Consider the following 14353-nt stretch of genomic DNA (forward strand, 5'->3'; position numbering starts at 1 on the left):
GAAGGAAGGTGAAAAAACTATTGAGTGTCATCAGCATAAAAGTGATAGCCAAGGAAACTGGTGTAAAGGGAAAATAGGAGGGGCCAATAAAGACCCCTTAGGGATTCCGGTCCAGAGGGTACAGGGTTGATAAAAGCAATGAAACCAGGCAGGTTCAAACAGTCTGGTAGGAGGAGAACCACTTGAGTGATGTGCCAGTGATACCACGGTCTGTTTTCTTTATTTCTCTCCATCATTATTTCCTTCTAGATCATCCTGGTCTTTGGGATCCATCTGTGGATGTTTTTCATCCTGCCTGCTGTCACTGAAAGGTAAAGTCTTCATATTCAACCATGATAGAGCAAAGGCAGTGGTCAGTATTGGTAGAAAATGCAGGAAACATACAGGGAGTGCTTTGAATAGAGCACCGTCACTGAGTAGACGTCACTCCCACTACCCCTGGGTTAAGTTACATTTGATAATGTCTGTGAAAAATATATATTGTCTTACTCTTTGGATAAATTTGTACTTTTTCACCGTCAGTTGATGCTTTGATTGATTGATTGAATATTTGCTGTGTAAAACAGCAGTTACATTTATATACTTTGTCTAAAAGGTCTGTTCATAAAAGTCTTGTTTCCAATGAGGTCCTTGATATTCAATTCATAGACATATCATATCTTAGCTTCATATCCATGAGTAGCTTGTAGCTTGTGGTTTGTTTATTTTTGAAACACAGTTCTTATATGATGTGATCTAAGATCCACCTATGGGAATTCCAATAAAAAAATAGCGCCCTCTAGCGGCAATTCGAAAACAAGCGCTCCCTCGCCCCGCTCATCCTAGGAATAAAAATTTAGCCTACTGTATAGTAAGAAACACAATGCTTGTTCCTTTGTTGTTTGTTGTTGCATTGGTTAGCAAAATATATTTAAAAAATATATATGTGTATATATATATATATATATATATATATATATATATATATATATATATACCGGTATATATATATATATATATATACCGGTATATATAAGTTGCACTATGTCACTATGCGCTATGTTACTATGTTACCTCTACATTATTTCATAAATTATAATTACAACATTATAATTTATAAATTATAATTGGGACCTTACAACATAAAGGTCCCATTCACTTGCAATAGATGGAAAAAGAGGTCAATTCTTACTTTTACACAGTACACAAATCTGCTCTACAAATACAGTTTGACTGGACCCGTTTGCCTCTCCCTCTCCTTGGTTCAGGATGTTCAGTCAGAACTTCGTGGCCCAGCTCTGGTATTTTGTGAAGTGCATCTATTTTGCCCTGTCAGCCTACCAGATACGCTCTGGATATCCAACTCGTATTTTAGGCAACTTCCTCACCAAGAAATACAACCACTTAAATCTCTTCCTGTTCCAAGGGTAGGTATGAATGGATGGATGCTTATCTCACTTTCTCTCTCTTCTTCTGTGTTTGTGCATGCAGCATATTCTGTGTGTGTGTGTGTGTGTGTGTGTGTGTGTGTGTGTGTGTGTGTGTGTGTGTGTGTGTGTGTGTGTGTGTGTGTGTGTGTGTGTGTGTGTGTGTGTGTGTGTGTGTGTGTGTGTGTGTGTGTGTGTGTGTGCGCGCGATGATTTACATCATCGATCTCTCATTTTCACTTTAATAGATTTTCTCTTCCTTTTTTGGGGGGAAACATTTTTATAACAGAAATGAACATTGTGCATACAGTAGGAAAATAACATTGTTGAAATGTCAAGGGTAAAGAGACAATGAACAAAAAAAATCATTCTTTCACGCTGACATACAAAAGTAGGGAAATCCTCTTTGACGGAAATACCCTTATCTGGTAACGAGATGATGTTTCTAAACATATGTGGAAGGTTCTGGACGTTCATAAACGTCATCACGTTACTGTTACGGAGGAGTTCCCTACTTCTTTCATTTGGAGATGTTTTCCACTCCAAAGCCACACACATGTCATCAAGATCTTTTTTTTTTGTGAGAAAAGATCCTTGAAGATTCTCTCTTCTTCTAAAGTTTGAGATTCATGATTCAGCATATGAGGGAAGAGTGCATTTTGTTGTTTGCATACATGAATCATACATGCAACATTTGCTTGTGTTCCTCTAGGTTTCGTTTGGTGCCGTTCTTAGTGGAGCTACGTGCCGTCATGGACTGGGTTTGGACGGACACAACTCTGTCCCTGTCCAACTGGATGTGTGTGGAGGACATATATGCAAACACCTTCATTATCAAATGTAGCCGAGAGACAGAGAAGGTAAGCGTGTATGTGCTATGGATGCATAAATTAATAATTCTATTTATTATAGTTATTATCACTATATCATATAGTACTTTGTTGTATTAGCCATGTCTTTTTGTGAGGACCACAATGGAAATAAGTCTTGGACTTTGTTATCTTAAATTGATTCAGATGATGATAATAAATCTACTGTGCTGCTGCAGTAGTGTTTGCTGCTAACTGCCAGGAACTATTGAGAGGCTCTGTGGTCTGCCATTGCTGTAAAAATAAATTGGTTAATTGGAGTGAACTCCATTCACTCCCCTGACTCACACTTAACAAAATTATTGCTTAATCCATTTCAAATTTGTATTCAATAATTTGATCAAAACAACTGGGCAAGAGTGATGCGATAATTCTTAATATAAGTAAAGTTTTGGGGGCATTTTTAAGCAATTATTTGAGAGTAGGGGAGTGACATCATATGGTTCGTACGGCCGGGAATTCAACTGGGGACTCGCTGTCAAGCATTAGAGCCCATGTGGTACGCACCCTAACCACTCTGCTATCACACCCTAACCACTCTGCTATCACACCCTAACCACTCTGCTATCGGGTCACCCCTTAACCACATAAATCCTCTAGACTTGGACCTGAGTTGGCTCTGTGCTTGGACTGCTTTTTTCCATCGACAGCAAGTCTCTTTGCCAAAATAGCTGATATACTGTACAAGCAACACATCTTTGGCTAATTAATGTTCCCCACAGGATATGATAGCTGGGGTTCAAGTGGCTAAGTAATGTTTTGTGATTGCAGAAATACCCACAGCCCAAAGGACAGAAGAAAAAGAAGATAGTAAAGTATGGCATGGGCGGACTCATCATCTTCTTCCTCATATGCATCATCTGGTTCCCCCTCCTCTTCATCTCATTGGTTAGATCAGTAGTAGGTGTGGTCAACCACCCTGTTGATGTGACAGTAACTGTCAAGCTGGGAGGATATGAGGTAATTACAGTAGTTCTATCATATTCACACTCACATTTTACACATTTGTGAATTGCTCTGACAAAATGAGAAATGTTGAGAGTTTTTATCAGATTCATAACAAAACACTAGATTAATAAGAGTGCGCTGTATTTGTCCAAATTCTGTAGACACAATAAATTGATTGCTTCTTATTTAACAATTTGAAGGGTTTGTTTCCACAAAAGACGTTTCCCTGCTAGAGACAGAGTTGAATCAATGTTCATGTAATCCTTGAAAGCCATATTAGAAGGAAGTGCCATTGTTCTATAAGAACAGTGGCAAGTGCTAAGGGTTAGAAGAAATAATATTTTTAAAATTCTTTATAATTAAGAAAATGTTTCATGTACAACGCCGGATGCAAAGATAAGATGATTTGAGATCAATGAGATCTCTCATTATTTTAAACAACTGATACATACATGACATTTAGTATTGAGATACTATACAGCTTTGTCTACATTGAAACAGATAAACAAACCCAGAATTGTGTTTGTGTGTGCGTGTGTGTTCCCTCTGTAGCCACTGTTTACCATGAGCGTACAGCAGCAGTCCATCCAGCCCTTCGCTCAGGCAGACTACGACCGAATGACTACAGAGTTTTATGACAATGCAGTGCGTACTTATATTGGTTTGTCTCAAGCATTCTGTCCCTGGCCTGCTGCTGTTTGTCTTCTACCTGCACTTCATAATGTTGTTCAGTTATTCAACTGATTTTAATTCAGTTCAGCTCTATTAAATCTTATAAAAGTGCACACCAAACTGAGAAACAGTGCAAGACAGAGTATGTAGACAAATGGCCGTGAATTATCATCCTGTATGTCTCTAGGTAGCCATGCAATTTGTCATCCTGTATTACCAAGGCATAGTGACTAGTGTATGTCTGTCTGTCCATCTGACCCTGTATGGCATAGTTCTTACTGAAAAGTATGTGTGACTGATTTCCTGTCCAGGTAGCCATGCAGTTTATAACTCTGTACAGTTATGATGACATTGTGACGGCTAATATTGAAGGCAGCTCAGGTTCTGTGTGGAGGATCAGCCCTCCCAGCCGACAGGAAGTCATCAAGGAACTGCTTGGAAGTCCTGTTGATGTGACACTACGACTGGCATGGAACTTCCAGAGGTAATATACATACAGTACGTGTGTGTGTGTGTGTGTGTGTGTGTGTGTGTGTGTGTGTGTGTGTGTGTGTGTGTGTGTGTGTGTGTGTGTGTGTGTGTGTGTGTGTGTGTGTGTGTGTGTGTGTGTGTGTGTGTGTGTGTGTGTGTGTGTGTGTGTGTGTGTGTTATATACACACACATATGACTCCTGTCTCTGTCTTCAACAGGGACCTGGGTAAAGGAGGGACAGTGGAACATACTTCTGAAAGACACTCCATAGATCTGGAGCCAGGGAACCCAGTCAGAGCTGACCTGGCCTCACTACTGCTCGGAAACCGGACTGGGCCTGTGTAAGTGTGTGTGTGTGTGTGTGTGTGTGTGAGACAGACAGACAGAGTGAGAGAGTGGAATTGGTTTATTCTGGGTCAAACTGTGTTGGTGACACTATTTTTCTAAGATAGAAGTTTATTACATGAGCTCATGGGATAAGTACACTAAACACACGTTGATGGTTAAGTAGGTCTCTGCCGAAAGCAGGGATCAGAACATACTTCAGAAAGTTCACTAGTAAAGACCTCACCTTCAAACAATTGAAAATGAATTAGATGAGCTGTTGATGTAAACAGAGAGCGAGGGCCAAGAATCTGAATCAGTTTCAGGGGAAGAAGCCATGAGGAATGAGGGGATGTGGGGATTCAGGGAAGAGACGAGGAAAGGAGTTAGGGATACAGGGATGTAAGGATGAAGAGTTGTAGGGAGGTATGGGTGAGGATGTAGGGATGAGATGTAGAGATGTACAGTAATGATGAATGGAAGAAAGGATAGGATGTAGAGGTGAAGGTATGTAAGGTTGAGGGGATGTAGGATGAAGGGATGAAGAGATGTGGGGGCGAGGGGGTGAAGGGGTGAGAAAATTTGATGATGGGGATGTTTTTTTTGTGGCTTTTGGGTCTATAAAGCTGAGTGGCGTCGGGTGCCGCTTAAAGACCCCCATCAGGAACCCGAAGGGAAGGATAGTGGAGAGCACACTGAAAAAGGGGGAGGTATGCGGGAGGAGGAGTTATCAGAAATGATTTGAAGGGGCAGTTGTTATCAGTTGCTAACATGCTAACATGTTTTCCTGTCCACAGACGTGTCCCTCACATGTTTCCTAACTATATTCGAGCCCCAAATGGAGCTGAAGCCAAACCAGTCAGCCAGCTTTATAGAGGTCAGTCTCACTCAGTTCATGTTCATGTTGCTGTAAATGTTCCATTGTTCATAGATAGAATATTAACTCTTCATAGACTGTTCATATATTATCCATATACTCACTGTTGTAAGCCAGCTTACATTGTACATTGGAGATGCGTGGTTTGCATTTATATTTGTGGACACTTTGGATTGGGCAGGTTTTGTGATAAGAATTAACAATATAAATGAAATAATAGTGGATGGATTGCAGGAGGGTGAAATAATACATAAATAATGATGAAAATCTAAATGTGGGTGTCTCATCTGCCCATTCTGTAAAATCCACTTCCTACTTTTTTGTTTGTCCACTATATGGAGAGAGAGAGCTGACCTATGTATTGTACTGTATATCTACTGTATATCAAAAACAACTAAGAAAATATAGCTGCAATGGACTGAGTTCCACTGAACAAAATGGAGTGGGAAAACTTGATCCTTTAGGCTAAAACGTTCAATATGTCCAGATATATCTGGACCCAGTGTCACTTCTCTAGGAGCAATTTCAGTCCTAAATAATCAAATTCAATGTTGATGTGTGTGTGACAGACATGTGTATGGGACGTTTATGAAAATACGAAAATAATCTCACCCCGAATGGGTTCAACACAGGGCGCAAGATTTAATTGTCAATTAAAAGGAGGATTCTGCATTTCACGGAATGGGTGGCAACCCTAATTTCAAGCAAGTGTGAACGGGGTATAATAAACAAAAGCAAAACAGATACTGTAACAACACCACCAAACACTTCACTGCATCCTGATTGTCTCTGCTCTGGTTGATTGTCTCCCAGGTGATGAGGATGGTTACCAGGACGTGACCTTGTCCCTGAAGAGTGACAGATCACAGAGTAGCAGTGGGAACCAGGAGTGGTGGGACATCGCCATTGCCGATTGCCCCGCCTCTTCAGGCCAATGTGGGGTTTTACCCATGGTCATCTTCAATGACAAAGTCAGCCCACCCAGCCTGGGCTTCCTTGCAGGATACGGGTAACGTTGGAATTCTATTCTATACTATTATTCACATCTGTCCTGTTCTATTGTAATCTGTTATTTTCTGTTCCTCACAGCATCATGGGTCTGTATGTGTCGGTCGTTTTGGTGATTGGGAAGTTTGTACGAGGCTTTTTCAGTGAGATCTCACACTCCATTATGTTTGAGGAGCTGCCCTGTGTGGACCGCATCCTCAAACTGTGCACAGACATCTTCTTGGTGAGTGTTTGCATACACACACACACACACACACACACACACACCCACCCACCCACCCACCCACCCACCCACCCACCCACACACACACACACACACACACACACACACACACACACACACACACACACACACACACACACACACACACACACACACACACACACACACACACACACACACACACACACACACACACACCTCCTTGAAGAGAGAAACAGATAATGTAAAGTGCCAAATACACCAACTGAATGTGTATTATCAATTTCATTGTCATTTTAATTTACATTCTTTTACATTCTACCTTCTATGTTGCACAGCTACTGTTGTCATTTAAGCCACTAATAGTAACATGTGTGAAATCTTTGGGGGAGGCATTTGTGTGTTGCTATCTCTAACAAGAGTCCTGTGTGTGTGGTGTGGTGTGGTGTGGGTGTGTATACGCGTGCGTGTGTACTTCAGGTGCGTGAGACGGGAGAGCTGGAGTTGGAGGAGGAACTCTACTCCAAGCTGATCTTCTTGTACCGATCACCAGAGACCATGATCAAATGGACAAGGGACAGCCTCAGTCATGACCAACAGCACTGACAGACTTTAAGATTTAAAAATATATATTTACATCAGACGTCTTGAAAGAATGGGGAAGGGAATTGAAAAGGATCGCTGAAAACATTTATTTCCAAAGTGGACACTCGATCGTGGCTACAAAGACAAACACATGGGTGTAAGACTGTCAGATGGACACCTGCTAGGACAACACATGCCAGTGCTGCATGCTGTCTTGCAATTTGGCTCACAGATTTTCACTTCCACCCTTAGCACAGTACACTACTTACGGTAGGTTTTTACTATATGGGTCGGAATTGAACCACTAACCCCCTTGTTAGTGCCTTGCTCTATCTGATGAGCCCCTCATCAAAAGGAACAGCTTTTAAATAGAAATGGGAAAAACTTGTCACATAATTATGGAGGCAATTTTATGTGTTGAATCCCATGGTAGCCCATTGAGTTAGCTACATTTGCCAGGATCTTGAATCAACGCTTTGCATTGGGAGAGAAAGTAAACAGAGACACATTAGATACAGTGTGTAGTATTTTCTGTATGCACCATGACTACAAGGAAACAATATTACACACTTGTAATGTCACTTTTTATTGTGTAACATTCAACTGGCACTTCTCTGCTAGCTAGCCAGATGGGACACAAACATTAAAAACATTCTTACCATAGCAAGTGCTGTTAGACGCTGCCATAACAGCTGGAAAGACATGAAGAAAGTTTACAGGAAATGTTTGACCTAGTTGGTCACAGTTCTGTGGAGCTTCTAATTGATGAAATGGGAAGTGTTTTACAAAAATCTTCATACAGAAGCCGGGCAGCCTGGATAGCCCTCAACAAGACCGATAAGTCAGTGAGAAAGTGCAGACTGTGAAACTTGTTCGAACGACGCTAAAAAGGCAGACAAAAACACTAAAAGGAAAGGATTCCAGCATAAGTAAACTGATTCCTCTCCATAAGATTAAACTCTGCTGTGAGTTTGAGGAGAATGGAGTATGTAGGAGGTTTCTCTCACCCTGGATTTTCTATGGACAAAGAAAATGCGGATAAAGTGAGAGAAGAGTAGAGAACAGTTTTGTTTTATTTTTATTTTTTATAATCCAGGAAACACATTGGACGTTCATGTGGGTTGGAATGTTCACTGTTACTGTTGTCAGTTTGAAACCATCTATATGTGTTAATGAAAGTTAGTTAAAGCTCCCAAGGCAAGAAACTATGCTAGTTTCAGGTCTTGGGAGAGTTGGTGTGTTCTCTAAACCCCAGCATGGGACACTACTGATGGGACCAACAGGAAAATGACACTCAGCCAACAAAAATGAGCCCAAAAGCAATATACTAATTTAATTTTACAGATGGTTTATTCTATCTTTGTGGTTTTGTACAAAACAAAGCTCATTTGTATAGCACTTCTTAAAATGCTGGTAACAAAATGCTTTCACAATCAAAGAGGAGGATATTCTTACTCACGAATCACAACTGTAAATAAAAATTAAGATAACACTACCATCTCTATTCAGAGCTATTTACAGTAAAACTGTTTACATGTTGAAGTGTTCTACTTTCATGGGAAATGCTGATTTTTAACAGGACAATCAATGCTGTGTGTTGAGTTCATGCCGATCACCAAAGAAAGACTTGAATTCAGTATTTTACAAGGGCTAACGTACACATTTATTACTGCAGAAACCCCATTAGAATAAAAAAAAGTAGTTCTATTAATCCATGCTAAAATGTTTCCTGTATGAAACTTCATAGCTGGAAAGTATTATATGCTGGAACCATTTGATACATTATGACACATTATGGCTCAATGCATAGGAACAACAAAAATATTTTTGTTTGTTTTTTATTATGTGATCCGTATTTGTTCTTTTTCCTTGTTTAGCCCACAGAAGTGCCATTACAACTACATTTACTATGGAAAGACATCAGGTTTGCATAGAATTAATACAAATCAGATTGTTTTGCTTGTTCTATTGGTCAAGTTGATGCTCTGTTCTGTGGGAATTTGGAAAGTACACAACTACCTGTGCCATAAATAATTATTTTCTGGAAATTATTACATAATCTCTAAACTGTTGCTTGACCAGTTGCCAAATATGCACAAATAAAAAAATAAAATAAAAGACTACAAATTATGTCTGATATGTACATTTTAGGGAAATGATTAGGCATAGGACGGTTATAAAATATGTATGTACTGTATGTATACATAAAATACTTGCATTGTTTAGATGAGCAGCATACTTACAGTAGGGATGAAGAGCAGACGTCGATGCGATGAAACTGTCAGTTGAAAGGAAGGACTTCTGGAAACGCACAACTGCATGAAACATTTTCTGTGTCTAAATCCTATGAGCCTATAAGCATTTTGTTGCCCCCAACATCTACCATATCTCTGTAGCACAGAGGATTTGTCAGAGGATTGTTAAACTTAAGGTTGGCGTTTCAAGGCGGTCTTTCACTCTCCACCTAAATTCTAAAAGGTTAAGTATTTCATCCTATCATGTTTGCTGTGCCAGACTGCCAATGTGGTGCAATGAAAAAGTTTAAAAGCCGATGGTTTTAGGTTAAAAAAGGAACTCCATAATAACTAAAAGTGCCGTCAAAACCAATGCAATGCATCAAATTAAACTAATGAAGAATTAACTTACTTAAAAATCTAATGCCTCAATAAAGATGAGATTAAAGTTAATATTTGGAAAAAAGGTACACATACTCATGAGGCCCCATAAGAAAGATTTGTGTTTAAAACTTCCAAAAGTATTAAGAAATTGTCAAAGAAATGTCAAGATTCTTCAAAACGTAGACCTTTGGATCACATAGAGAGTATGTTTACACAGTGAGCTATTGGAATTGTTACTCCACGGAAGCCAAATAGATTAATAAAAAAAAGCCAGAGGCTTGTTTCCATTGTGCTCCAAACTGCTCCATAAACAATCCAGACAAGCAACAGCACAACAAACAACAATATATAAAAACTAAAATAAATTCACATATCTTGAGATAGATAGATAGATAGATATATAGATATATCATACCTGCCAACCTCAGACCAAGATTTTTTCCCAGGGGGATTAGATGTAATTTCCAGTATTCTGGTGGATTTTGGGAGTTTGACACTTTTATCAGGCTTTACTTACATAGGATCCATTAAAAAGTTAAAAGTAGCAATAAAATGCAATAAAAGAGCCATATTTAATAATAACATTTTGCTGGGGACCCCCTGGAACCCCCCCAAGGACCGCTGGGGGTCCCCGGACCCCACTTTGAGAACGAATGCTTAACGCTTTTTGAAAGTCCTGGAAAAAAAAAACAAGACTCGCGTAACAAAAATCGGCAAGACACACCATCACTGGTTTACTTCCCGTATCTGCATAGTCTCGCGTCTCGCGTAGCTATCTGCGTGAAGTGGGCGGACGCCTTTTTAGGAGACCGGAAGCAGGTTGGCGTCCGCCCACTTCACGCAGATAGAGACGCGAGACTATGCAGATACGGGAAGTAAACCGGAGATGGTGTGTCTTGCCAAATTATGTTGCGCGAGTCTTGTTTTTTTTTGTCGATCTGCTGTTTTTGCTATTTTAGAATGTTTATGCTGAAAAATAACAGCTTTGGCCATAATGAGGTTTCCGCCTGACAGACAATATATTAATATTTATATTGTACATGCAAAATTGCTGCTATACGAAAACGTATTGTTACTGCACTGTTTCTTATTTTTATTTTCATTTGTAATAAAATGTCACTGACATCACAAGGTATTCTTCATTTTACGTATGGTCCAGTATTAATTCATATCAGTCACTGTATTCCAGTGGGGCAAGGCAGCCTACTGTAAGTCTTAAACAAAATATATAAAATATAACCCTAACCCTCAACAGTGGGATAAAATCAATATGGTAACATCTTATGCAAATGAGCCATGCGGTCGAATGCAAAGAAATTGCTAGTGCAGTCTGGATCTGTCATGACCGTCATGGATGAACTTCAACCTGGTGTTTGCACTTTCTCCAATTTTTACCATTCATCTACATAAACGTTCGGATTTCAAATATAAAGTTTTTGACCCTGGCTAGGTTGGGAGTTGAAAGTGTGACTTCTGCTTGTAAGGCAGCTACTCCAAAGTTCCCCAGCTTTAGCTCAGTTGGAAGAGCTCTTGACTTCAGACTTCAAGATCATAGGATCAAATCCCAGCACAGGAATCTCGGCATCTGAGCAATCTGGCTCCCACGGGTCTACTATCTTTTTTCGCCTTTATCATAAAGGTTGCTGGACAATATATAGAGGATGAAATGCATAATTTATTAAATAATATAAAGGTAATATCAAATACATTGTAAAAAATGAGAGACATGACGCTTTATTAGCAAGACAGTCTTTTATTATATTATTCCTCATTTTGCTGGTTTCCCCTGAAACCCCTTTACTGTTACAGAGTAGAACTGCGTTAGAATCTCTGCTGATAATGTAGCCATAGCTGAATGGTTAGAGAGCCTGCCTGGCAAGCCATAAATCCCAGGTTCAATCCCCGGTCTCGACAGTGTATAAAAGTGTCGCTGATCAAGACACTTAAAAGAATAGTTACCCAAAAAATACTTATTTTCTATCAATTACACACTTCATGAAGCCTTGAATTCATGGGGATTATTTTGTTTTTGACACATTCCTGAGCACAGACTCAGACATACTGTATTGGTTGGATCGGCGGTGCCATGTAGGTGTGAGGGTAGCGTAGCGGCCAGAACCTGAGTCTAGTAGAACATAATCACGATTCAAAGAACCACTTTTAGCACTATTTAGCACCATTTTTGTTTAGTGTGACATATGATCTACAGCCTGTAGATCATGTGTTTACCTGTAGACTACAGGTAAACACATTTGAACATGAAGTTGATGATCAAAGTGACAGCTTCAGTAACCTAAAGTATATATATCTCTCTCCCTCAAATACTTTTTTCATTCATTTTCTATAATTTATTAGGAAAATGAAAAAAAAATAATGAATGAAAAAAGTAATTGAAAAAGCACGGCCCCCTCACGCATTAGAAGGACAATATCAGTCACCAGAACCAAGGATGGGTGTTTTCAATGAATCCATCATGGTGAAAACTGAGTTTGACGTTACAATGGGTTTGTATAGGAAGGGGGCGTGTCTGATAAAAAATTATATCAAATATCTAAATACTGGATCAAGCATCTTACTGGGGTCTGGGGTGCTCACAAAAGCCAGAGTAGACGTTAAAATGACCCAAACATGTTAGAAAGTGAAATATCCCTTTAATGATCAAATTATAGGCTGAGCTGTATTCTGTTGTTTTGTGACACATTTGGTGACAAAATGTACCAGATTATATAACACTTACACATGACTTTTTTCTTGTTTCTCTTACTCTGACTGTCTCCCTTCCTCCTTTTTTGTCACACTCCCCTCAGAACCTGGTAGGTTTACTAGAGTTGACTGTTATCTGGCTGTAACATGTCGGCTCTCATTGTGCCTAGACCTTTGGCCGACTGGTTAATGCAGCAGCCTGTGATGAGACCCCCGGGTTACAATCCCCGTTGCACACAAGCTCTATATTCTTCTGATAGTAATCATTGCTAGACCTATGAAATAATGATAATTCAGTCATTTATAAAATGTATTTTATTAGAAATATGAAATATACATAATGTGACAAAGATTGGATAATTTGCTCTTTATGTAGTAATTCAATAACATAGCTTGGGTGGTTAAAACCTGCAACACCCTTGCCCAGTTAGGGACGATTTCCAGTGTAGTAACAGTCAATTGTACACAACACTGAAAAGTAATGGCATGAAAGATTAGATTTACACAGCTATCTGAAACGAGGAAAACCATGCAAAAGGATTTGGCAATACTTGCAATGCATCCCATGTCTATAATGTGTTAGCAGCATATTTTTTAAATGCATTTAATATGCATCTACCTTATAACTCTATAATTATAGTTCCAAGCACTCTTACATAATATTCATAATGCTTTATAATTTACTAGTTTGGCAACTCTGCATGTCTGTTATTTCAAGACTGTAGTATTATATTAGCTTTGGGGCAAACGTTGCCGGCACTCTAAACCACCTCACTGTCGCAAGTTGTGAACAATGTTTATGACAGACTGAGCACAACGGGGTAAAATATGCAATTGATACGAAATGTATCTGGCTTAATATAGCCTGCTTAATGTTATAATATGCCATGACCAGATCCTGGCTTTGCATGGAATATTTACACAAAACCATTTGGCTGGTGAGCTTTTAACCTACAGCATATGCTTAAAGCAGGTTCAGGTTCTTTCACGTTAGTCAATGAGGAATTGAATATCGCAGACCTACAAAACTGAATATGTTCTGCCATGCATTACTCATCCAGACTTCCCCAATGTCAGTTCAATGAATATGGAATACATGATGTCCAACATCAACCACGACTTATGTATTTCACAGCAATTTCCTTGTCAACATTATTTATCTCCAAGTTCTGTTGTGATCAGCATTGAGCGAGAGCTAACCATGGCTAAACAAAGCTGTACAGGCTGACAACCAACTAATTCATGAGCCAGAGCCTATAGTATCAACTCACTGTATAGGGCATAGCAGTGGCGGCCATTTCCTGGTTCCACTTCAAAATACTCAATGCATTTTTCCCATTGACATTTCCAAAAATATTTATATCAATTAATTTAAGCCTAGAATCAAGCCATCCAGGGTCCTGGTGAATCATGACCATTAAACATTTTTTTCTGTGATTTTTAAATTTTAAAATGTAATATACTATATTTAATAAATACCCTTTGTTTTGCCGTTTTCAAAAAAGTTTTTTCACAGAATCAAACGTTTTATGGTCATGATTCACCAGGACCCTGGATAGCTTGATTCTAGGCTTAAATGAATTGATATAAATATTTTTGGAAATGCATTGAGTATTTTGAAGTGGAACCAGGAAATGGCCGCCACTGCTATGCCCTATAGCCATGCGAAC

The 14353-nt window shown here is 39.3% G+C and overlaps 1 protein-coding gene across 4 annotated transcripts in view; it reads left to right on the top strand.

The window, feature by feature from the left end:
- Nucleotides 1–10510, top strand: part of piezo1 (piezo type mechanosensitive ion channel component 1 (Er blood group)) — an 86207-nt gene extending 75697 nt beyond the window's left edge. For all 4 annotated transcript variants that reach the window (XM_080449309.1, XM_080449312.1, XM_080449311.1 and 1 more), the window contains exons 44-54: nt 250–311; nt 1248–1406; nt 2119–2266; nt 3047–3235; nt 3776–3868; nt 4207–4379; nt 4585–4707; nt 5488–5567; nt 6381–6576; nt 6657–6798; nt 7258–10510. In XM_080449309.1, coding sequence (XP_080305435.1) covers nt 250–311; nt 1248–1406; nt 2119–2266; nt 3047–3235; nt 3776–3868; nt 4207–4379; nt 4585–4707; nt 5488–5567; nt 6381–6576; nt 6657–6798; nt 7258–7383 — 1491 coding nt within the window. In that variant the 3' untranslated portion in view covers nt 7384–10510. The remainder of the gene's footprint in view (nt 1–249; nt 312–1247; nt 1407–2118; nt 2267–3046; nt 3236–3775; nt 3869–4206; nt 4380–4584; nt 4708–5487; nt 5568–6380; nt 6577–6656; nt 6799–7257) is intronic.
- The last annotated feature ends 3843 nt before the right edge of the window (nt 10511–14353 follow it).

The sequence above is a fragment of the Gymnoscopelus braueri genome (assembly GCF_963280865.1).
Source record: "Gymnoscopelus braueri genome assembly, chromosome: 14".
NCBI lineage: Eukaryota > Metazoa > Chordata > Actinopteri > Myctophiformes > Myctophidae > Gymnoscopelus > Gymnoscopelus braueri.